Source organism: Podarcis pityusensis, assembly GCF_964106645.2.
Source record: "Podarcis pityusensis genome assembly, chromosome: 9".
Taxonomy (NCBI): Eukaryota; Metazoa; Chordata; class Lepidosauria; order Squamata; family Lacertidae; genus Podarcis; species Podarcis pityusensis.
This window is the reverse complement of record NC_138034.1, coordinates 67,093,396-67,119,016: the sequence shown is the minus strand read 5'-3', so window position 1 is coordinate 67,119,016 and position 25,621 is coordinate 67,093,396. Positions and strand designations below refer to the sequence as shown.

At 44.8% G+C, this 25,621-nt stretch overlaps 1 protein-coding gene across 1 annotated transcript; it reads left to right on the top strand.

Moving 5' to 3' along the window:
- Window positions 1-8,047: 8,047 nt before the first annotated feature.
- On the top strand, window positions 8,048-13,776 carry CXCL13 (C-X-C motif chemokine ligand 13). The gene is made up of 4 exons (XM_081021312.1): window positions 8,048-8,288; window positions 9,302-9,425; window positions 10,995-11,077; window positions 11,869-13,776. Exons 1-4 carry the CDS (start codon window positions 8,225-8,227, stop codon window positions 11,898-11,900), a joined length of 303 nt encoding a protein of 100 aa, XP_080877438.1. The 5' UTR covers window positions 8,048-8,224; the 3' UTR covers window positions 11,901-13,776.
- Window positions 13,777-25,621: the final 11,845 nt, after the last annotated feature.

The following is a 25,621-nucleotide window of genomic DNA, read 5'->3' as shown; positions in this document are numbered from 1 at the left end:
AATAGCAAACCAGTGATATTTTAGGAGAAGGCTAGCAGGCGGGGCCCATTACTTACGACATAGGAGCCTACACAACACAAAACACTGTTGCTGTATGTAGGTTTTATTTTATTTGTTTTTTATCTTATATTTTGGAAATGTACATCCAGTTTTTTTCTCCTTTCATTTTTTGGGGGCCCCCCAAGAGAGTGGGGCCCTAAGCTATAGCTTGTTTAGCTTATACGTAAATCCAGCAGTGAATTGAACTATAAAGAAGTGTAAACTAAGATGGACATATTGACAGTTATTGTATTGTTCGTGTGAGGTGAGGCGTCTCACTCTTTCTCCCTGCTTTTTAAAAATAAATCTGCAGTTAAAACACTTCTTCTGTTTTTGCATTAAAACAAGAATGAGGAGAAACACATGAAATTGTCCAAAAAGTCAGGATCTGGATGAGAGATGGATGATGCTGCGTGGACAATGTGGAAGAGATACTTGCACTGGGTACACCAAATGAATTTTAATGTGCTGTGTGTATTCAGCCTCTGTAGGAATCTCATCAAACAGCACTGGGGGCACAGACCTCGCACATTTATCCCCACAGACTTCCTGTCTGTGCTTATCTAACATGTTTTGGAACATCTGCATCACCCTATAGACACCCTGTCAAAGCGAAACTCCTTCTTTGACCAAACCATCAACTGAAAAATTCTGATTTACATTACTATTTACGATAACCAGAGAATGTTAAGCTATAACAAGAAGACGGAAGTTTTGTGCATTCACACAAAAATGCACAGCAAAAGCAAATATGCCAACATTAAAAAAAAAAAAAACTTAACCGAGGTCATTGTGCCAGCTTGAAAGAAAGAGGAAATAACGGGATTTGGTTCTAGGGCATGTTAGATACTAAACTTTTGCGCAACTCCTGTACAGAATTTTCAAGTCTTTCCATTATATTAGTAATAGTAGACCGTCTTGAGCGAAGATCCTTGTGCACCTATGTTGGCAAAATTCATTTACAATTTTTATTTGTTTCATTTCTTTCCAAATATGTAAACTGCTCTGCATTTAAACAGAACAGAATATAGAACACAATACAAACCATAAGATAATGTTAAAAACATGAAGCCAACAAGGATTTAAAGCTACAGAATCAAAACAAACTTAATTTGGGAAGACTTGGGGGGTGGGGAGTAGAAGAGCAGTTTTCAACGAATGTCAAAAACACAAGTATTGGGCTTGCTTCATGTCTAAGGCAAGAAAATCCCAGAGACCTGGTGTCACAATACAAAAAGCTTTGGGTTGCAGCATACTTTACCTAAGAGGTATTCAGAGATCTAAGTGTCTGGGGTGAAATGTTCCTATGTTTTCTTTATGCTCCTATGCTCCTGTTCACACACACACACACACACACACACACACACACTCTACTAATTTTTATTATTTTTTTCTAAGTTACATTTCAAAATATTCATTTAAACTAAGATTACCAGATGTCCCCATTTCCCGGAGACAGTCCCCAAATTTACAAAACAGCCCCCATACAAAATCCATTGAAGTTGAAAAGTGTCCCCGGATTCATTGAAAAAAATCTGGTAACCTTAATTTAAACAACCTTAAATCAATGACTTCCCTTCTTCTCCTTCCGCGGTTCATTTTGCATACCATACATCCCTGCATATTTTACATGAGCTAAACCATTCAGTATTCCACTGTTACATCCATCAAAACCTATTTACACTGTTGAATTTATCTTAATGCTACCAGCGTTTTTAAATGAACACCCTCCCATATATTCAGTAAACATTTTCCAGTCTTTCTTTAAACGTACGGTCTTCTTGTTCTCTTATTCTATATGTTAAATCTGCAAGTGGTGCATAATCCATCAGTTAAAATTGCCATTCTTCTTCGGTTGGGACCTCGCTCGTTTTCCATTTTGGGGCTAGCAAAACACTCCTACGATCCTGTTCAAGAGTGTTTGCAGCTACTGAACATGGCTAATTGCTATAAGGTATTTCTCGCAACCTGATTGAGAGGGGACAGTTCCAGAGCAAACACATATGCGAAAACACATGTGCCCGTCTTCTGCTATTGTTGAAGATGAAACACCTCCCATGGTGCCATAAAAAATGACAGGCTGTCGTGGGTTTTCACAAGCATCCTATAACTTAGGGGACGGGGCCCTGTGGCTGTCCAGGTGTTTCTGTCCAGAAACCAAGCCTGATGAGGAACGGTTGAAGGAGCTGGGTATCTTTTGTCTGGAAAAGAGGATGTTGAAAGGAGATATGATAGCCATCTTCAAATATCTCAAGGGCCGTCACATGAAAGATGTTTTCTCCTGTTCTGGAGGGTAGGACCCGAATCAATGGATTCAAGTTACAAGGAAGGAGATTCGGACTCAGCATCAGGAATTTCTGATGGTCAGAGCAGTTTGACAGTAAAACAGACTCTGCTTCTGAACAGATTTAGCTTTGAATATATGCTATATGGTAATTTATGGACCTAATAGGTATCCAAAGCCATTTGCTCATAACAAAATATGTATTTTATCAAAGTAATTGTTGAACTTATCTTATATTTTGGAAATGTACATCCAGTGTTTTTTTTTTCTTTTAAATTTTATGGGGGCCCCCAAGAGAGTGGGGCCCTAAACTATAGCTTGTTTAGCTTATATATAAATCTGGCACTGTTTCTGAAGATGGATGGATGTGCGCACTGCATACATTTTAAAGCACGTTATTTCTCCTGAAGTATCCCGGATCCAGTAGGTTGTTAAGGCTGCTGGGAACTGTAGTTCTGTGAGGGGTGAACTACAGTTCCCAGGATTCTTGGGAGAAAGGTTCTTGAGAGCAGAAGCAGGAAGGTCTACAAGACCTACACAATTATTCAAGCCTGCTAACTGCTGTTAACAGCAAACTGCTAAGTCAATGTGACTCGCGACCCGTCTTGGGTGATGACACATTCTCCCTATAAAAAGTAGCCAGCCGATCTATGGGCCTTAGTCAGAAGCTGTATGGATTGTGTATGGAGTAGTCTGTGGAACAGTGCTAAGGCAGACAGAGTGGCTCCAGGACGCTAGGAAATCAGTCTTAGTTCCTGTGCATCTATGAAGGGTCAGAGAGCTGCTATGACCACTCTGTGCATGATCTTTAACTATGCTGTTTCTGAACAACTGTATTTTCGCAAGAAAACGTTTTATTCTGTTTGTGAAGAAGACTCTGCCTTGATTAATTTACCGCTGCGCAACAGGGAGGGTGTGCTTTAAAGGGGACGTGGGTGGCGCTGTGGGTTAAACCACAGAGCCTAGGACTTGCCGATCAGAAGGTCAGCGGTTTGAATCCCCTTGACGGGGTGAGCTCCCATTGCTCGGTCCCTGCTCCTGCCAACCTAGCAGTTCGAAAGCACGTCAAAGTGCAAGTAGATAAATAGGGACCGCTCCGGAAGGAAGGTAAACGGCGTTTCCGTGTGCTGCTCTGGTTCACCAGAAGTGGCTTAGTCGTGCTGGCCACATGACCTGGAAGCTGTCTGCGGACAAACGCCGGCTCCCTTGGCCTATAGAGCAAGATGAACGCCGCAACCCCAGAGTCGGTCACGACTGGACCTAATGGTCAGAGGTACCTTTACCTTTATGTAAGCAGTCAGTGTCATGGTCACTGGTATTCAGGCTGCCAGCCAGCCATCATCATCAGCTATTAAGCACAGGATTTTTCTGAATTCATCAGAGACAATATATCCAGCTTTCAGCACAAATTCTGACTTTTCTGCACCTTCTGTTCCCCACTTGAACTGTCGATAAGACATTTTTCTGCTGATTTCTTTCAATGGTGGTTGTAAATCCCCTCTCACGAACATTCTTTAGAGGCAGCAAACTTTTGAAGAGAGGGGCATTCCCAAGAAAGCCGTTATCACGACAAAGAGGAAGGGGACGAGCTCTTTTCTATTGAAGATGCCAAAATGCCCTGTTTGCGAGAATAATTAGGGTAGGAGAAAGGGAAATGGAAAAAAAAGTGCTGGTTCAGTTTACAGATTAGACCCCTAACTCTGCCAATAACCATCTTAGGGGCTTCCCCCCCCTCCCCAATTTCAGAATGCATGCATTCAATCAGACCAGTAAGAAAGCAAGTTCCCCTGTCTGAATGATTGTGGGACATCAAGAGCATAACTTCCTTTTAAACTATTGTCTTTTGTCTGAAGGTTTGTTCTGCTGTTGCACCTCACTTTTTGGGAACCTTTTTTTTCTACCGATAGATAGATAGATAGATAGATGGATAGATAGATAGATAGACAGATAGAGATAGATAATGTTCCAAACATTTAAAAAACAAAACAAAACACCAGAATGAAAAATGTGAGTAGTAACACTTTCTTCATACAAGCCTGGCTGCTCGTGCCTTTCCTCCTTTGTAGCCACTGAGTCAAGTCAAAGCAGTGACTGACAAGTGAGTTGTTTAGTCATCAGAGAAGAGGAATCATTGGGGTCCCTAAAGAATTGTTGTTTTCCCCTCCCCTTTAGTAAACTTCTGTATCATTTCCTAGTCCTTGGGATCACTGCAGTTCGCCCTTCCTTTTCTTCTAGCAACTGGATCTTTCCTGTGGTGGTTTTCTCTGAGATCAGGTACCCTCTAGAAATTAAACAAAAGAACCCACCACACAATGAGTTTGTGTGGATGTCAAAGAACCCCACTCTCTCCCCAAATGGCAATGCAAACTGAATTCCGGCCCGTCTGTCAATCTTAAAAAAATGTCAACAATTTTGGTCGGCCCTCACGCATGTTCACTTCATCAAATCTGGCCCTCTTTGAAAAAAGTCCCTGGTATACATGCAACGGTATATGTGTTTACTCGGAAGTAAGTCCTTTTGCTTGTAATGGGGCTTACCTCCAGGTAACTGGATTCAGGACAGGTGTCCTTGTGCCTTTAAGAACGGTGTGGTAGATACCTAGCATCTGCTTGGTTGTTGGGGCTGCCACTGTCTCCCCCCCCCCAATTTTTTTATTGGTTTTCACAAAATTGCAGACACACAAACAAACAAATAAACATAAATCATAACCTTATTAAAATTAATCTTATTAACATTGTTAAGTGACTTCCTTGCAACACCCTGGTTGAATTTCAGTGCATATCCTTTTAACGGTTTTCCAAACAAAGTTCTTATAAGCTTAACTTAAACACTTAACATCATTCTATCTTACCAATTCAACATTAAACATATTGATTCATCACTTAACTTATTTAAATCCTAAGCCAATCTAGTACTTGCAAGCTATTTCCAATTAATTTAACTTAACGTATTTAACTAAGGGGCTGCCACTGTCTTGCTCTGTGCTGCGGTCTGGTGGCTTAAGATGCAACAGCAGCGCTTCTGGTCTCCTTTCCTCCTTTCTTGACAGGATCGGGCTATAATTGTTGCCCTCGGGAAACCAAACCATGTCTTCGGGCGAGGTAGAGGGCTGTTTCCGGTGCTCCTGAGGATCATGCCAATGGCGGCAGAGAACTGCAACTCTTCAGATGTTTAGGGACTGCAACTGCTCGTCGCCCCTGACTATTGGCCATGTTTGCTGGGGCTGATGGGTGTTGAAGGACCACAAGCCAGCCATTCCTGGTCTACAGGCTCTGTGATCCCTATTCTTCCTGCACAGCTACAGTTCCCAAAGTAGTTTAACAGGGAACTCTGGGAATTGTCACTCTGTGAGGAGCAATGATTCTTCAATATCAACTTCGTTGGACTGGTCATGTTGTGCGGATGCCTGATGATCGTCTTCCAAAGAAACTACTCTATTCCAAACTTAAAAATGGAAAGCGTAATGCTGGTAGTCAACAAAAGAAGTTCAAAGACTCTCTCAAGGCAAATCTTAAAAAATGTAGTATAAACACCGACAACTGGGAAACACTTGCCTGCGAGTGCTCCAATTGGAGAACAGCCTTTACCAAAGGTGTCATGGGCTCTGAAGATGCTTGAACTTAGGACAAAAGGGAGAAACTTGCTAAGAGGAAGGCACGCTTGGCAAATCCACAATGTTATCAGCTCCCGCCCGGAAACCTATGTCCCCACTGTGGAAAGACGTGTGGATCCAGAATTGGCCTCCACAGTCACTTATGGATTCACTGTTAAAACCGTGTTTATGGAAGACAATCTTACTCGGCTACGAGGGATCACCAAAGAAGACAACGACAATACTAGCAGAAGGGAGGTTTCAGACTGTTTTGCAGCCATGAGAGAGAGACAGAGAACACACAGAGGGAACTTAGAGGAAGAATCACAGGAGCTGCTTGAATTGGCTGTCATTTCCCCCTTGCTACTTGTTAGAATTCCTGCTCCGTGATTGCAGTCATGGGATTTTTGTCTATCACCTGACGGTGTATGTTTTGTCTCCACAGAGTGGGAAGTGACGAAGACAGGATGTTTGTGTTACTGTGTTCCGTGGAGTGGGACTATTGTCCTTTGTTCTTTTCTCTCTTTGCTGTCTGATGCTAGAGAGAGAGGAGCCATGTTGCAATGCTCTGTGTGCGTTTATATGTAGATTTATAAAGCAGATTAGCCAAAATGCTGAGTTGCTGAGGTCTGTCATGCGAAATGCGCAAACTCTGTGGATCCCTAAGTGTGCCAGTGTCTGTTGGCATCGGTTGCTGTGATATTTGGGCTGAAGAAAGCTTATGAAGCTCCTGAACATGCCAGTCGGGCATGTGTCTCTGCCAGAGTCCTACTCGAGTGTAGGCTGAACTCCTGACACTTATATGTGTTTCTTTTCTTCCAACCTCAGGTTTGGATGCTACTCACTAATCATAGAATTATAGGAATGTAGAGTCAGAAGGGACCCCCAAAGCTCATCTAGTTTAACCCCCTTCAGTGCAGAAATCACAGCCAAAAAATCCTGGACAAGACAACCATCCAACCTCTCTTTAGAAACCTCCAAGGAAGGAGAGTCCATCACTTTCTGAGGGTGCCCATTCCACTGTCGAACAGCTCAGGAAGTTCTTCCTAACGTTTAGTTGGAATCTCTTGGGCTCTGTCCACACGAGACTTTTATAAAAGCAGCTTCATGCCAGTTTAAACAGTCACGGTTCTCCCCCCAAAGCATTATGGGAACTGCGGTTTGCTGACTGCTGTTCGGAAAACACTATCCCCCTCAAAGAGCTACAGTTCTTACGGAGGTTCCTGTGAAGAGGGATTGATTTGGGAAACCAATCTGAGTGCTGTAGCTCTGGGAGAGGACTAATAATAATAATAATAATAATAATAATAATAATAAAATTTATTTATACCCCGCCCTCCCTGGCCAGAGCTGGGCTCAGGGCGGCTAACACCAATAAAATCACAGTAAAAACATAATAGGGGGGAAAGAGAGAAAACAAAACAAAACAAAAAATTAAAATACAGGTTAAAATGCAATTTAAAATGCAGCCTCATTTTAAAGTAGCCGATAAATCAAGACCATAAGGGGAGGGAGACATAAGGGTCAGACTGAGTCCAAACCAAAGGCCAGGTGGAACAGCTCTGTCTTGCAGGCCCTGCTGAAAGATGTCAAGTCCCGCAGGGCCCTAGTCTCTTGTGACAGAGCGTTCCACCAAGTCGGGGCCAGTACTGAAAAGGCCCTGGCCCTAGTTGAGACCAGTCTAACTACCTTGTGATCTGGGACCTCCAAAATGTTGTCATTTGTGGACCTTAAGGTCCTCCACGGGGCATATCAGGAGAGGCGGTCCCGTAGGTACAAGGGTCCTAGGGGTGTCTTAACATCTCTCAGCACCCTGAACAAACTACAGTTTCCAGGATTCCTGGCAGGGAAACGATGGCTGTTTAAAGGGGCAGAGTAGTGTTTCAAATGTGCAGAGGTTGCCTTCGTACCATGGGGTGCCTAGAAAAAGAGAAGACCACCAGCAGCAAAATAAAGTAAATTGCTGAAGCAGAGAGAAGACAGAAGCGATGGAATATTGAAAAAGAAGGTGGCAAGACCTGTAATGGAAAGGTAGCTTAGAAAGGAGAAGTGAGAAAGGACATTTTTTGGAAGTTTTCTGTGCTTCAAATTGCCAATTCAGCAATGCAAATTCTGAGGCAAAGGGTGGGAAGTGGACTATGATGCAACTTTGCGTATATGATTTCTAAAAATAGCCCCTTGGCTGATGATGTAGAGGCCGGCTCTATGGAATAAATAGAGCCCGTCTTGGCCACCCAAACTGCACCCTGGCAAGCACTGAAGGCTGAGTTCTCCCTTTGCTGAGTGTGCAGCTGACAACCGAATTCAGAATGGGATCCCGCTTCCTGGCTCTGCTGTTTGCCCTACTTCTTACCTGCCACATCAGCTACGCAGGTAAGTACCATCGTGGGGTTTTCGTCTCCTGATTTCCCCCTCTGATTGGTCATTCATGATAACAATCTTAAGTTTATCCCTTCGATTCGTTTAATGTATTTCTATACTGCCCAGTAACCAAGGTCCTCTGGCCAATTTACAGAATGGAGGTTAGAAACCATCAAATTTATAAAGCAAACTGCTTTTGTCTTTTGTTTCTCTGCCACCCTTTTGTCCACAGAGCTCGAGTCTTTGCCTCACAACAATCCTGTGAGGGAGGGCTGGGCCTGAGAGACACCCTTTCTCTTCAAGGTGGGCAGAATTCTGAACCGGCCAGAAATGTTATTTACTTTTACATTTCTATACTGCCTTTGCTCCAGAGAGTTTGAGGTGGGACAGGGCTCCCCCCACAATTGCTTGCTTGCTCGCTCAGAAACTAAAGACCAGACCCTATTCAGTGAGGTGAAAGGAAGCAGCAAACATTGACTGTACTACTGTGCCTCCTCTAGAGCATTTGCCCTTCTCCTGGTTTTCTCCACCCCCATCATTCTACCCGAACACTGAGGTCCAGGACTGAGGGCCTTCTGGCGGTTCCCGTAGAGATGTAGAGATGCTGTTCTCAGTAGGCAGTTCTGCCAAGTCCCAGCTGCTTTGAAATGCCTTTATGTCTGCCTAGAAATCTCTCAAATTCTCCCCCCCCGGGGGAAATTTACAGAATATCTGAAAAATATATGTGATGCACAGACAACGCTTGTTGGTTTTGAAGAGACTCTGTGAAATAGTAAGAAATACTGCAAAAAAGAGAGTAGGAGGAAAAGGAGTGGGGAAAGGCAATATCATGTTTAGAAATGCGTCAATAAATAGAAATTTTTCGAAAGATTGACAGAGAAACTGAGGGAAGTCAAAAATTGAAGCATGAGTGTAAAATAATTTGTTGACTGTATAAAACTTGTTTGGAAAATGAATAAAAATTATTATTTTTTTTAAAAAAAGAAATCTCTCAAATTCTCAATCGCTGTATCTTCTGCCTGCAGCTATCTTTGATCCGACAATAGGCTGCAAATGTGCAAAAGTAAGGTCCAGATTCATCCCTCCTTCTCAATACGAAAGTGTCAGTATTTTTCCGCCCGGAAGCGCCTGCAACAAGATGGAAGTAATGTAAGTGACCTCAGTCATGCATGACCATCATAGCAAAGATCCAAAATAACTTCCGCATTTCCTACATAACTTAGGGTTGCCATATGTCCGGAATTCCACCCCCGCCAACCTCTCCGAAATGCTGCAGTTGGAAGCAGTGTCCAGGCAGAAATCGCTTAAAAATGTCTGGGAAAATCTGGAGGCATGGCAACCTATGTTTCCTTAAAAAAATACATCAAACAACAAAAAAATAGCTCAATGATTTTGGGCAAAACAGTTCAACAACTTTGCCAGAAAAAGTTCAACAACTTTTCTGCCCTGATTTTCAATGTTATGGCAATCGTAACATAACTAATTACTCCCCCCCCTCCATCTTCAACTGATTTCTGTCTTCTGGTGTGGAAACAAGCCCCGTGTAAGTGTTCTGTATATAAAAAGAACATGCTAAAGTTATTTGTGGTTAAGCCCAATGGGTTAAGTTCACTGACACTTAAAAGCACAATTCTTCGCAGGTTTACTTGGAAGTAAGCCTCACTCTCTTCAGTGGGTCTTATTCCCTCATTAGCAGATTTCCTCTATTTCCTCTTTGCAGACAGGCAATTCCTGCGCTGCGACGGCTCAGTCGGTAGAGCATGAGACTCTCAATCTCAAGGCTGTGGGTTTGAGCCCCATGTTGGGCAAAAGATTCCTGAATTGCAGGGGTTAGACTAAACGACCCTCGTGGTCGTTTGAGCTGGCGTACAGCTTCCAGGTCATGTGGCCGGCATGACTAAGCCGCTTCTGGTGAACCAGAGCAGCGCACAGATACACCATTTACCTTCTCACCGGAGCAGTACCTATTTATCTACTTGCACTTTGATGTGCTTTCGAACTGCTAGGTGGGCAGGAGCAGGGACCGAGCAACAGGAGCTCACCCCGTCACGGGGATTCGAACCGCCGACCTTCTGATTGGCAAGTCCTAGGCTCTGCGGTTTAACCCACAGCGCCACCCACATCCCGCTATCCGCATTACTTGCCATTAAATATCACCCTGGCATGTGCTGTATCATGCCTATGGTGGGAAACCTCAGGCCTATGTGGTCCTAACTGACCTCCCCATTTGGCCCATGAGGTCATTCTGGTTACAAGAGATGTCCACGCATTATGCATCACACATGTAAAGGTGCTTTATGTGAATAACATTCCTGCATCTCAGGGGGTTGGACTGGATGACCCCCGGGGTCTCTTCCAACATTCTATGGTTCTATGACTGCACAGAAGCTGGTTTTCAAAGTCAAAATAGCAACTAGATGCCTGAAAAAATGTAGAGTAGCAATTGCAGGTGCTGCTGTACTTGCATTGCTGTTCCTGTGTGCAGCCTGCAAGTTGTCCTTCCTTATTATCATAGAAGGAAACACAAAACTGATTAGACAAATAGGTGGGTGACTTAGCCAGCGTTCAGCTCTTAGCTTAGCAGGGGGCTGGAGATTGGTCTCTGTGGCCATCAAGCAGTCTCCTCTCAAAGGTTTCTTGATGAGGCTTCCAGTTCAGCTTGCCTGCTTTGCACAAAACTGCTAATTCCAAATTCTTTCCACTTTTCTTGTTTTACAGAATCACAATCAGGGAGAGAGGAACCAAAGTATGCGTCAATCCTGAAGTAAAATGGGTGCAGAATTTAGTGAAGATAGTTAAAGGTACGTAAGTTCCAACAGACATTCCCCTCCCTGGTTGGCTTTGAGCCTGCGAACTGGTCTGTCTAGCCGGCCCTGCATTCTCTAACAGCCTGGAAGCAACATTCAATAATAACAATAATAATAATAATAATAATAATAATAATAATAATAATTTATTATTTATTATTTATACCCCGCCCATCTGGCTGGGTTTCCCCAGCCACTCTGGGCGGCTTCCAACAGAACACAGGACACTAAAATACAATAACCTACTAAACATTAAAAGCTTCCCTAAACAGGGCTGACTTCAGATGTCTTCTAAAAGTCTGGTAGTTGTTTTTCTCTTTGACATCTGGTGGGATGGCATTCCACAGGGCGGGTGCCACTACCAAGAAGGCCCTCTGCCTGGTTCCCTGTAACTTGGCTTCTCGCAGCGAGGGAACCGCCAGAAGGCCCTCGGCGCTGGACCTCAAGGTCCCAGGCAGCAATCATTCTCTGCTCTCCTACTTGGAGATGCCCCTCCCCCCTTCCAATGCTGCTAAAGGATGCACTTCGGCCCTAGAATGGAATTTCCCCATCTTTTAAACAAACTGCCTGCAGAATGTGCAGGCCACCAAGCTGACCGCGGTATTACTGGATTCTTGCCCACAGGCCTGCCGCGAAAAGAAAAGAGGAAGTTTACTGATCCTCAGCCTCTCTGTTCACCTTGGCTGGGGGTCACAAGTTCTGCAGGGCTGTGTCAACACAGAAAACGCACTTTTGTGATTTTAACCATATTCCGTTTCTTTTTTTTATTTACAATTCAATTGCAGGAACTCAAAAGTCTGCTGCTGCTGCGAACTGACGTCTGTGATGGCCTCGGAAGGCAAAAGGATGGATGGTGCCCCGGCTAGTCCCAAATGTGAAGCTTGACACTTTTCCTCTCTGCTTTTCAAATTCTGTCTGCCCAAGCAAATGGTGGGAGGGGGAGACCCAGGGGCGGAGGAAGGGAGGTGCAGTGGGGGTGGGCCACCCCACTGAGGGGGATGACAAAATGCTGGGCGGCACTCACCGCGGGGCCCACAGTCTCTCCTGGGAGCGACACGGTGGCTTGGGCGGCCACAGGTTCCATGCTGCCCCATGTGCTGGTCCCAGGGGCTAACCGAGAGGCGAGGTCCGAGTCCAGTCTGAGGTCGATGGTGCGGTATGGAGGCTGTCCGTCAAAGCTGTAGCTGGGTCCAAGGCAGGGAGTCAGGCAAGGCCAGGAACTCTGACAGAAGAGCATGACAGGGTGCAGGCAGGAACAGGCTAGCAACAACGTTGCTCCCACAACCTGGGACTGGGGCTGGCCGGCTTTTATCTGCCCCGGGGCATAGGGCGGCCCTGGTCCACAGGTGACTCACCTCTCCTGGCCTGGAGGCGAGCACTCCTCCTCCGGGAACTTAGTTCCCTCTGCCTCTCTGCCCTGAGCCTCTGCAGCTCAGGAGAGGCTAGAGGGTTACTGGACCCAGAGGCAACCTCAGCTTCCCCTGACGGGGCTGAGAGTGGAGCACCTGCAAGCAATGGGTCCTCCATCACCTCAGGGGTCGGAGCAGACTCAGCTGGTGCCTGCATCTGAGGATCCAGCACAGGTGAGGACCCTTCAAGCTCAGGCCCCTGCCCCACCTCAGCTGGTTCTGGAGGCGGGGACTCCTGTGCAGGCTGGGATTCCTCAGGTTCAGCCTCCAAGTCCGAATCCCAGGCCATCACACCCCAAACGGTCCGCCCACCTCCTCCCCCTCAGCTGTAGGGCGGTTGAGTGGGAGGAGGCAGGCAGACAGACGCTTCAGAGCCCCCCAAAATGTCCTGCCACGGCTGGCCCCACCCCCATGGCAGCTGGTCCTGCCCCTGGACGCATGGCACATGCACCGCCCAATCGGCTTGCTCCACCGCTGGGGAGACCCCCAATCTTGTCCGAGCCGTAAATTAGACTGGGCTTGCATTTCTGAAAACCTGCCCCTCTCTCTCCAGCTCTCCAGTTCTGTGATTCTAACTCCACCTCTCCGCAAAATTGTAGCTTTAGGTGAGACTTAGGGAGACTTCCGCAGATCCTCAGGATATCTTAACACGGCGTTAGTATGAACTGTGCAAGATTGTGATAAAGTATATGGGTCATTGTGGGGAGGTTCGCCTGAAATTGAGAAGTAGCAACTGTTGTCCCATCACATGGTTGTAAGAAAATCTGATTGGATTGGGGATCAAGCAGGAAAGTAGAGATGTCCCAGTTCTGCTTGCCTTTTCCATATGTGCCTTTGTAGCCCTATATCACTCCTCCACCCCCTCCATTTTTCTCTGTCCTTCTGTGTTTTGAAATGCAGGTCTCTCCCTTCCCCGAAATGCGATCCCCAAAATTCTCAGGTTGGCCTTTCTTGGTTTAGCCTGTTTTCAGAAGCCTGACCACTTGCTTTCTAGCAGAATCGAAATATATTTAAAATACTGCTGGAGCAGGTATTGCGATATGATTAGAACCACGGAAGAATAATGTGGCAATTCACTTGTTAGCATAAATGAAGGCAATTTTAAAAAAACAAAAACGTGCTATTATATCCTCTAGCAGACTGTTGCTGTTTCCTGTAATCTGTTGTTGTTGTTTTAATTTACAATCCCGCTAGAATGTGATTATATTTAAAGTGATTGGGTTTTGTTTTTGTTACTCTATGTTTAAGAACATAAAAGTCAAACAATAAAATTTATCTCGCTAAGTGATGTGTCTCCTTTTAATCGGATTTTGGCATTCACACAACAAGCATTTGGTGCAGCTACAGAAGCACTCAGAAGTGAAAGTCTTATATTTTGCTAGCAGGGCAATTCCATGAAAATGTCAACCTACAGACTCTTTTTATTTTCATATATAAGTCTGTATCATTCTAAAGATGATTTTGCATTGAGTTCATTACCTGGCAATAGTTCTTCAAACAGACATTTTACTTGTGTGTAAAACAACCAAAAATATGGCATGCAATATGACTAAGAATTTATCTGTTCCCCACCCCCTAAAGTTGTGTTAAAGAGCTCTCCAAGAGGTTAATTATCCTTTGTTTTAGTGATACATTTGCCTTCTTGTCTGCTGAAATGACAATAAATTTTATGTTAGGAACAAAACCAGATGCACTAAGTTGTGGGCGAACATATCAGACGACACAGCGATTCTTCAAACAGCTCTTGTTTATTCAGAGGCCAGAACAGAACTGAACTGAAGAGCTCAGTCAGCCTGCTTACATAGAGCTCCAGAACAACGTAACTGTAGCAACTTTCTAAAACTATCCAATCACTGAACGTCACTTTCAATCCTTCATTTGCATACAAACTATCCAATCACTGAACGTCACTTTCGATCCTTCATTTGCATAACTATCTACAGTATCCCCCTGCTGGCCCAGGGTGAGAACTTCAGTACATAACACTTAGGGCAACAAAATTTGGTTGGTTGAGCCTGTTGCATTAGTCACAAAAACACACACTCCTCCCTCTCTCAGACAACAAAGGAGGATTCCTTGGGGTTTTACTTTAGTGAGGTGTTGAGCAGTGCTATTTCTCTAGAAAAAGAGGTGCTGGAACTCACCATGAACACCTCCCTTGATCTATTAAATAAAGTAATAATAATAATAATAATAATAATAATAATAATAATAATAATAAATTTTTATTTATATCCCGCCCTCCCCAGCCAAAGCTGGGCTCAGAGTGGCTAACAACAGTAAAATAATACAGCATTCTAAAATCAGTTCATTATAAAATCAGTTCAAATCAAATTAATGGCAACCATTGGGCTAGAGTTCTGTGAAGAATTACCAAAGGAGGGGGTCAGGCTGTGCCTTGGCCAAAGACCTGGTGGAACAGCTCCGTCTTGCAGGCCCTGAGGAAAGATGTCCCACAGGGCCCTAGTCTCTTGTGACAGAGCGTTCCACCAGATCGGAGCCACGGCTAAAAAAGCCCTGGCTCTGGTTGAGGCCAGCCTAACCTCCCTGTGGCCCGGGACCTCCAAGGTGTTTTTGTTTGAAGACCGTAAGGTCCTCCGTGGGACATACCAGGACTCTGAATTCTGTGACTCAAGGGCTAGCCCACGCCCAGGGTTTTCTTGCACATTTTGCTTCATCCTGACATGCAATAGTGATGCTTGCAAGCAATACAGTGGTATCTCTAGATACGAACGGGATCCGTTCCGGAGCCCCGTTCGCATCTAGAGGTAAACGTATCTAGCGACTGCACATCTGCGCGCGTCGCTTTTCGCCACTTCTGCGCATGTGCGTGACATAATTTTGAGCATCTGCGCATGCGCAAGCGGTGAAACCCCGAAGTAACACGCTCCGTTACTTCCGGGTTGCCACAGAGCGCAACTCGAACATGCTCAACTCTAAGCGTATTTAACCCGAGTTACGACTGTACTATAATAATAATAATAATAATAATAATAATAATAATAATAATAAAAAATGGCAATAATAAAATGGCTGAAATCCAGGACCATGCATGGGGGAAGCAGCGGTTTCCTAAGCAAGACCCTCTGGGAGCAACAAACCACCTTCTCCAAAGCCTATCAGTTCAGTTTTGTTTGAAGAAGTTGTGCTGATAGGGACAAATTATTGCAGAGATCATTCCAAATGTATGGGAGCTGTGACGTGTTCCTGGGCATATGCAGAGCGCATGTCCGTCCTCAGGCAGGGATGAGCAACCTGCAGCCTTGCAGATGTTATCCAGGTGAGTAGCCTCCAGCCCTCCATGCTATCTGGGGCTGATGGAAGTTGGAAATCCAATAGCATAGGGAGGCGTTGCATGTCAAGATCCTACACTGGCTCCCAGTACGTTTCCGAGCACAATTCAATGTGTTGGTGCTGCCCTTTAAATCCCTAAATGGCCTTGGCCCAGTAGACCTGAAGGAGCATCTCCACCTCCATCATTCAGCCCAGACATTGAGGTCCAGCGTCAAGGGTCTTCTGGAGGTTGCCTCCCTTAGAGACGTGAGGTTACAGGGAACCAGGCAGAGGGCCTTCTCGGTGGTGGCGCCTGCCCTGTGAAATGACCTCCCATCAGATGTCATGGAAATAAACAACTATCTGACTTTTAGAAGACATCTGAAGGCAGCCCTGTTTAGGGAAGTTTTTAATGTTAGATGTTTTATTCTGTTTTTAATCTGTTGGGAGCCACCCAGAGTGGCTGGGGAAACCCATCCGGATGGGCAGGGTATAAGAAATATGTTATTATTATTATTATCCCTACTGCTTAGGGGGTCAGGGTCTCTATGGAAGCTTGAGTCCTTTCGAGTTTTAAAGGACTCAACTTCTTGCTGAAAAAAAACAGCAAACATCTTTATCACAGGGTACATTTTCAAGAGGAGATGTAGGGAAGCAGGAATGTTCAAGTTGCGCTCCCTGTGTTGCTTTCAACCTCGTTCTCGATTTGTCTCTTTTTTTTTTAAATGATATTTATTGAAAATTTTTGAATTACAAAAGAAAACAAAGAAGAAAAAGAGAAAGAAAAAACAAAGAAAAAACAAACCACAGTCAAACAATACAGATTAATCAAAATCAAAATCAAAAAATAGCACAACACGCTCAAAAAATAAAAATATACCACAAACATTTAAAAACAAATCCAATATTCTCAAATCCTTAACAGTCATTACCTTCTTTCTTTGACCTCCTCCTCCTCCCTTTTTTTGTATCCTGGTTATTAATTGTCGCAGCAAATCCTTTCCATACTTCATCATATTCTGTCATTACTTTACCTTACTCTATTTTAATCTTATCTTACTATAAAAACCTTAAAGCTTAAAACTTAAATCTTATTTTTACCAATTTCTCATAACCATAATATTCTTACATAATTCTTTAAACATTTTTGCTAAAGCCAAATAATTTCGTTCCAACATTTTTCTAACATTCATCAATTTTATAAAACAATCCTAATAAAAAAGTAACAAAAAAGAAACAATCCAATCTTCATCCAGCGTCTCTTCCTCCTGGTCCCGGATTTTGTCAGTCCTTTCTATCTCATCAATCTAGCGCATTAACCTGACAATCTTATGTCCGAGGCCCTTAAGTCCCTTCCATGTCCCTTCCGCAGCTCTTCTTCATATTTATAGCTGTATTTTCCTTTATCTCCTACTTCTTTCACTCTTGGGAACTCCAGCTTGACAATGCTTTTGACCCATCTCGACAAATCAGCCCCTTTTCCATAGTCCAGACTAAGTTCCATGTGGTATTTAAGAACATGTTTCAAAGTCCCTCCAAAATTAAGAGCCCCCACAACCCCAAACATCTCACGGCCCATTGCCAGAGTTGAAAAGTCCAAACCTCCCTGCATAGGGGGGTCTATCCAACCCCCCATTTCCAAACCAAACCAAACTTTATCTTTCCAAATCTGGCTTTTACCAAGTTCATTTGTCAAATCCAAGAATTCGTGTTCCAGCTGGGCCACAGCTCCCTCCATCTCTGGCGCCCAAGATTCAGAAACATCCTCTTCCTTCATCTGCTCTGTCAGGGCACACTCCTGATCTGATTCCTGGGTGGGCTCTATATAATTTCCCACTACCTGTCCAAAATTTCTGATCGCATCAGTCATTAAATCCGTCTTCTCATGTAGCTGTTCCAGTAGGGCACTTGTTTTACAGAAAACACACAACAGAGCTTCTGAATACATTGTCCTGCAAGGTCAGAAGTCTATTCCCACGATCGTAATCTGTGACAGCTGCAAGCTCCCCGATTCAGAATTGGTTACAGTTTCACAGGCTCCCTCTAGGGGAAGAACTTCTGTTTGTTCTTTTCTTTTAAAAACAGATCTAACAACAAAGTTTCCTTTTTCAGATATTTTGTCAATATTTGTTCCTTTAAGATGCGAAGGGGAACAATGGAGTCACTATGTTTCTCTTCTTTTAGCTATCTGTCAGAAACGTTTGTCTCTGGTCAATGAGCTTCAAAAAAGTCAGTCCTGACACCCCGCTCCAGGATCAAGATGGTGGAAAGTTACTTTGCTTTACACTCACTTCTGCAGGTTTAAACAGTCCGAAAAAAATCCCCCCTCTTCTCCTGCTTCCGAAGGGGGTTCAACAATTAAAAATGATGAAAGTTGATCCTTTACAAGTGATTTTCAGAACTCTAGTTTGCCATGTCTTTGCTTTAATCTATCTACAAAGAAACGGAAGGCTGACTTCCTGTTTAGACCTTCCCGTTTCAGTGCCAAATTAAAATAAACTTTTAAGTCCAATTTTCCTTTCAGCTCACAAATCCTTATTTAAAGTCCAATTGTCCGAAATTTAAGTACTCACGGGTGATTGTTTTAAAAGCCAAATTGTCCCAGGAAAAAGGCAGCGCTCTCCGGCAACGGCTGTGTGGCTTCACTCCACGGAAGAAGCAGTTGACTCTCAGCACCACGCCACTTCCCCCTCTTCGTTCCGAAGCCCGTTAGTGGGTTCCTTTGTGGGTTGGGGGGGCCGCTAAAGGTGCCCGCCGAGTCCCATGGTCACAGGCTTCATCCACCTGTGATTTTTGAATGGGTCCCCGCTTCGCCGTTGCGGAAAAGACCCGTTTCCCGTGGAGCTGGTCCATCCAGATCAGAGGGAGTCCGCCATTACCGATGGCGCCACCCCGGAAGTCCCGTTCTCTATCTGTCTCAGGCGTCTGAGAACATTGAACTTTCCTCCATAAACACAAGGCCACACTGCGCTCTGGTGGGCAGAGAGATCTCTGCAAGTCCCATTGCAATGAGTTCTTTTCAGTGACTAGCAGTTCATTTGCCAAATGTTGTGCAAATCAGCCTTGCAAGAGGGTTAAGAAAAACAAAACTCCTCTGAACTAACTTGTAGATCTCTTGGTCTATCTGTAGACTGTGAATTCTGTGACTCACGGGCCAGCCCACGTCCAGGGTTTTCTTGCACATTTTGCTTCATCCTGACATGCAATAGTGATGCTTGCAGGCAATACTATTCCTACTCACAACAGACCCGTCAAAGCTCTTTGTAAGGGCGAACTTAGATTTATTAATTTCAGTGGTTCTGTTCTAAGTAGGGCTAGCCTTGGCTCCCTTTATATCCCTTCTGAGCCAAAGGGATGTTACTGAAGATAGGCAAGACTGCTTGCTAGTTTCTTTCTTTAGAGATGCCCTACTACCACATTTAAAGGTAAAGGGACCCCTGACCGTTAGGTCCAGTTGCGGACGACTCTGGGGTTGTGGCGCTCATCTGGCTTTATTGGCCGAGGGAGCCGGCGTACAGTTTCCGGGTCATGTGGCCAGCATGACTAAGCCGCTTCTGGCAAACCAGAACAGCGCACGGAAACGCCGTTTACCTTCCCGCTGGAGCGGTACCTATTTATCTACTTGCACTTTGACGTGCTTTTGAACTGCTAGGTTGGCAGGAGCAGGGACCGAGCAACGGGAGCTCACCCCGTCGTGGGGATTCGAACCACCGACCTTCTGATCGGCAAGCCCTAGGCTCTGTGATTTAACCCAAAGCGCCACCCGCGTCCCGTGGAAGTTGTACTTCCCCTCTAAAAAAAAATTAGAAATCAGGGCTGTCCATGCAAATTCAGAACAGAGGAAAGGTACTTTGTACAATGTTAGGCTCCGTGGTTTAACCCACAGCGCCACCTGTGTTCCTTCCACATTTATATGCATATAAACTGGCAGGGAACTGGCAGGACACTGAGGAGTGGACACCGGGAGACGAGGGGTTGGAGATTGGCTTGGAAGAAGGGTTTAGTAAACGGGGAGCTTATAACAACCAGGAGATGAGATACAGTTTAATGTTTAATGACTGGCGTATAAATAATAAAATTATTATTATTATTGAATAGGATGTCCCTATTTACACTGGAGAAATGTTGGAGGGCATGATTTTTTAAGGGGCAAGATTAGAAGCAGAGGCACAAACCATCTTTTTAAAAAAAAATTAAATCAAGTGTCACGGTCTGGTTCACGGGCGATAGAAGTCCCGGCAGGGGACATCAGGACCGGGGGCAAGATGGTGGGGTGGGAGCAGGAAAGGGGGTCCAGAAGCCAGGAGTCAGGAAGCCAGGAGTCCGAGGGTCAGGAAACAAGGAGTCAGGAAGCCAAGAGTCCGAGGATCAAGAAGCAATGAGTCAAGAAGTCAGGGGTTCCAAGGATCAAGAAGCAAGGAGTCAAGAAGCCGAGGTTCAAGGAAGCAAGGGTCCAAGGATCAGGAAGCAATAAGCCAAACGCAGCAAGGCAGGGAACATGTTGCTGTGGCAAAGAGCCGAAGGGAAATGCTGACCTTATATCCCTTCCCAGCTCTTGCCACCAGGTGCTGTGAGTTACCAATCGGCCTCACCTGTGAGGCCACTCCTTGCCTCTCCAGAACAAACTTAGGAAGGCTCCAGCCCTGCAAAGTCCTATTGGTCACAGGGCTTGGCTCCTGCACGCACACCTGACATCAAGACTCCTTGCGCTCTGCTCTGTTCCCTCTTTCATCCTGCCCAGGGGGCCCTGTCCTTTGTCTGTCCCTCAGAGCTGGCTGTCACACAGGGCTGGGCTTCGGCGATGGCAGCTTCTCCTCCTCCTCGCCCGCTTTCCAGCTGCCGCCATGAGCTGCCCAAGAGAGGAGGCTGGCAGCAGCAACAGACATGGAGAGGCAATAGGATGCTCCCTCGCACTCAGGGCAAGCGCTGTCTCAACCTCCGCCTTGCGCTCAGTGGTGGCAGCACTGCAGGGTGGCTGGGTGGGAACCAGGGCCAGATTTAGGTTTGATGAGGCCCTAAGCTACTGAAGGTAATGGGGCCCTTTATATGTCCAGCTGTCCTTTGTCAACAACAAATTGTTGCTGTTTTTTGTGTAGAATATATGCTATATGGTAATTTATGGGCCTAGCAGGTATCGAAAGCCATTTGCACATAACAAAATGTGTCTTTTATCCAAGTAATTGTTGAACTGAAATACAATTAAGAAGAAGTATATTAATAGCGAAATAATTATTAAGCTCTAACTTAAAATGATTTTTTGTTCGTAACAAACTTAATAATGCAAACACACTGGCATTTGGCAATAACAAAATAGAAACGCAATTTACAAAGACTCATAATCTAGTCTCTAGAAACTTGCTACAACATGAAATAATAATAGGAAACCAGTGATATTTTAGGGAGCAGGCTAGCAGGCGGGGCCCATTACTTACATCATAGGAGCCTACACAACACAAAACACTGTTGCTGTATGTAGGTTTTTGTTTTGTTTTTTGTCTTATATTTTGGAAATGTACATTATTTTTTTCCTTCAAATTTTTGGGGGGCCCCCAAGAGAGTGGGGCCCTAAGCTATAGCTTGTCTAGCTTATACGTAAATCTGGCACTGGGGGGGAATAGGGAATCAAAGCTTCTGGGATCAAATCAGAAGCTGGGACGGCTTTCGTAATTCCGGGACTGTCCCTGGAAAATTGGGACCTTGGAGGGAATGGCAAAAGGTGGGGGAGAAAGTTCCACAGCACAAGTGGAAATCCTTGCCCTTCCGAAACTCTGAATATTGACTGCGAAATTTGCTCTGATGTTTCTTCAATTTGCATGGGTTTTGCACCATTCGCTGTTTGACTTCCACTAGTCACAGGCGAAGGGTTTTCCCACTGCAGTTTTTCGGGCCCTGAGACCTTGGCTGGTCCTGTTGTAAAAGGTGAAGCCAGAACAAGGACTTCCTTTGTGGCTCTGTTTAGGTCTTGGCAAGAAACCCCCCGTTTTCGTCCTTCCCTGTTTCCTTTCTATTGCAGAACTCAAAAGGAAGAAATGTTTTTTGCTAAGAACAAAAATAACCTGAGTTGCGTTTCTTTCTTGTCCTCCTGCGTCTCAGAGAATAGAAAATTAAAAGACATGTTCCGTATCTCTCCCATACATTCAGCTACTGAGTCAATGCCACTACTAGTCGTGATTGCTTTATAATTTCCAATATTAAAGACAAGATGCCTCAGAACATCAGTTTTTGGGGATCACAAGTGTGGGAAATCCTGTTGTGGTTGTGTCCATAAGGCACTGTGAATTTTTCAACTTTCAAATTCCAAAAATGAGAGGTGCTAAGAAGTTGTAACCTGACTTGGGAATGCAAAAGATATTTGGGTTAAATTTAAAATGATTGCCAAGTACTTGCAGTTATACAATAGAGTAATGTTGATGATGATGATTTAGTTATACCCCACCCCAGCCACTCTGGCTTCCAACACACAAAAAACACAATAAAATATCAAGCATTAATTGTAGCAATCTGATCCAATATAAAAGTCACAATAACTTTAAAATAAACAGCTTATATCAAACAAAGCAATATTCAACAATCCATCAGATTCTAATACTAAGCAGTAAAATTAAACACCAGCAAATAATAATTTAGCAGTTCACACTTATCAACCACAATAATTACCAGTCTATAATCAATAAAAATAGCAGCAAATCACAATTCATAAACTACTACAAAACATACAAAACTTTGTAAAGGGATCAAACTGAGAAACAAAAACACACAACTTATAAAACTTTTTATTTTAAAAAAATCCCTGAATGCTTCTCTTCCCAGCTGCTACTGTTCTCAAAGTTGTTGTTGTTTAGCATTACCTGACATTTTCAGAAGGTAAAATTACAATTCTTTGGTTTTCTGAGAACAGTTTGTGCTTTCTAATCAAACGCAACTTTACCAAGCTAAATGTTGTCCCGTCACAAAAATAATCACAGATTTGAATTCCTCACACCCAAAAACATACTTTTAAGATCCCTTGCTGAGGAAGTTTGCAAAAATTAATTTTCACCCCTTAAAATGAGGTGCCCTTTTGCCTCCTGCTTGTGGCACCATCTTCATCCCTCTGCAACCAGACCTTTGGCTGTTAATGAATGTTCGCATGTTAAAGTGTGTGGGGGGAGAGTTTTTTAAATGCATTTATTCCCTTTGGCTTTAATGAATATCCAAGTTTTGTTTTGCTTTTGCAAAGTTGCTTTGAGTTGCCTGTGCTGAGAAAAAGCATGAATAAATCTAATCATCATCACTAGCCAGTTGAAAAGCATAATAATTAAAGCTGTTAAAAAAACAATTACAGCCATTAGATCAGGTAACAAATAAACCAACGAAAGGACTTATGGCAGGGGTCAGAAAACTTTTTCAGCAGGGGGCCGGTCCACTGTCCCTCAGACCTTGTGGGGGAGCCGGACTATATTTTGAAATAAATAATGAACGAATTCCTGTGCCCCACAAATAACCCAGAGATGCATTTTAAATAAAAGGACACATTCTACTCATGTAAAAACACACTGATTCCTGGACCGTCCGCAGGCTGGATTGAGAAGTCAATTAGGCTGGATCCTCCCCCGGGCCTTAGTTTGCCTACCCATGACTTATGGATACATTTTGCTGCTGCCGTTGTAGGGAGTTAGATTTGAGTTAAAGATTAAGGTAAAGATAATCTCCCATCCTCCCCCCCCCACCCTGTAAGGGAAACTTCAGCAGAAGATAAGTTTGCTGGAAGTTACCATATGTGACGGAGGGACGCGGGTGGCGCTGTGGGTAAAACCTCAGCGCCTAGGACTTGCCGATCGTATGGTCGGCGGTTCGAATCCCCGCGGCGGGGTGCGCTCCCGTCGTTCGGTCCCAGCGCCTGCCAACCTAGCAGTTCGAAAGCACCCCCGGGTGCAAGTAGATAAATAGGGACCGCTTACCAGCGGGAAGGTAAACAGCGTTTCCGTGTGCTGCGCTGGCTTGCCAGATGCAGCTTGTCATGCTGGCCACGTGACCCGGAAGTGTCTGCGGACAGCGCTGGCTCTCGGCCTATAGAGTGAGATGAGCGCACAACCCTAGAGTCTGGCAAGACTGGCCCGTACGGGCAGGGGTACCTTTACCTTTTTTACCATATGTGACGTGTGGAAAATTTGAATGGCTTTTCAACTGGGACTCAGAAGCAGAAGTGGTACAGACATTGAGGTGATTCCCTTGCTGCGTTAACCCCAAGAGCAGGGGGTACCCCCAAGAACCCAAAAAAACTTAAGCGATTGTGATCGCATCCTGACACAGTTTGTGATTCTGAGCAATTCTGGTGGGCAGTTAGCCTCCTGGTTGCAGCTACACTCAGAGATGCCTGCTATGCATTCTCGGTGGTGGCACCCCGCCAACAGAATTTCCTCTCAGGGGAAATCCAGCAGCGGCCCCCTCTTTGTCTGCATTCTGGAAAATTCACATATGTGGGTTTTAAAAATCTTGACTTTTGGTGAGCACTTTTACAAAGTTTTTAGCCTGCTGCTGGTATCTGCAATATATTATAGCATGTGTGCAATTCTGCACCATTCGACATCCGGTGTGCTGGTCCGGGGGGGGGTGTTACCGTGCGGTGTGGTCTGAGTCCGGTCCTAGGTCGAGGGTAAGGAGGCTGTCTGTCAGGGGCAAAGCGAGGTCCAAAGCAAGGAGTCGGGCGTGGTCAGGAACTCCGGACGAGCAGGTCAGGGTGCTGGCAGGAACAGGTTTCCAGCGATGTTGCTCCCGCAACCTGGGACTGGGCTGACTGGCCTTTATCTCCTCTGGGGCCTAGGGCAGTCCCGGCCCACAGGTGATTCGCCCCTCCTGGCCTTAAGGTGAGCACTCCTCCTGAGAGAACTTAGTTCCCTTCGCCTCTCTGCCCTGAGCCTCTGCAGCTCAGGAGAGGCTGGAGGATTACTGGACCCAGAGGCAACCTCACCTTCCCCTGACAGGGCTGGGAGAGGAGCACCTGCAGGCAATGGGTCCTCAATCACCTCCGGAGCCAGAGTGGATTCATCTGGTGTCTGCTCCTGAGGATCCGGCACAGGTGCAGGCCCTTCAGATTCAAGCCCCTGCTCAGCCGGCCCTGGAGGTGGGGACTCCTATGCAGGCTGGGATTCCTCAGGTTCAGCCTCTGAATCAGATTCCCAGGCCATCACATCTGCCCTTTAGTGCAGCAGAGGTTAAGAGGGGACACTGGCCCACCAAGCTCCACTTGTCCTTATCCGATCCCACACCTACCTACCCGCCTTCTTGCAACTGGCCAGGGAGTGTGTGGCGGAGCTGCATGTCTGTGATTTATTCTAGCCTAGGTATTTTCATACTTTAATTTCAGCCAAGTAGGGAAAGAGTGTTCTTAACCAGGAACTCTGGAGAAGGCTGACTACTGGAAAGCATGAAAACTCCTGATGTTTTGGCTTCATTATTATCAGATAATGGAGGCATATAATCTGGATAAGAAAATTGGTTTCCAGGTGGAAAAATCAAAATTAGAAACAGAACTATTAGAACCCAAAACTAAGATTTTGTCAAAGATTTTATAACTTGCTGTTGAAATGGAATACTCAGGATGAGACGGTGAAATCTGTTATGATTAAATGGGCACAAGATGTTGGTCATAACATAATGATGGCTGACTGGGAACAGTTATGGACCACAGGTATGAAGTTTACGGCATGTAATGCCCTAAGAGAGAATATTATGAAAATGATTTACAGGTGGTACATGACCCCAGTCAAGCTTGCAAAAATTTATCATTTGCCCGATAACAAATGTTGGAAATGTAAAGAAACTGAAGGTACATTCTTTCACCTTTGGTGGACGTGCCCAAGGATTAAGGCTTTCT

Bases quoted from the DNA above. Each gene is read 5' to 3' on its own strand.
- CXCL13 (XM_081021312.1), top strand. From the start codon at position 8,225: ATGGGATCCCGCTTCCTGGCTCTGCTGTTTGCCCTACTTCTTACCTGC. The intron at 8,289-9,301 runs GTAAGTACCATC...TTCTGCCTGCAG, and splicing joins CTGCCACATCAGCTACGCAG to CTATCTTTGATCCGACAATA. The intron at 9,426-10,994 runs GTAAGTGACCTC...CTTGTTTTACAG, and splicing joins TGCAACAAGATGGAAGTAAT to AATCACAATCAGGGAGAGAG.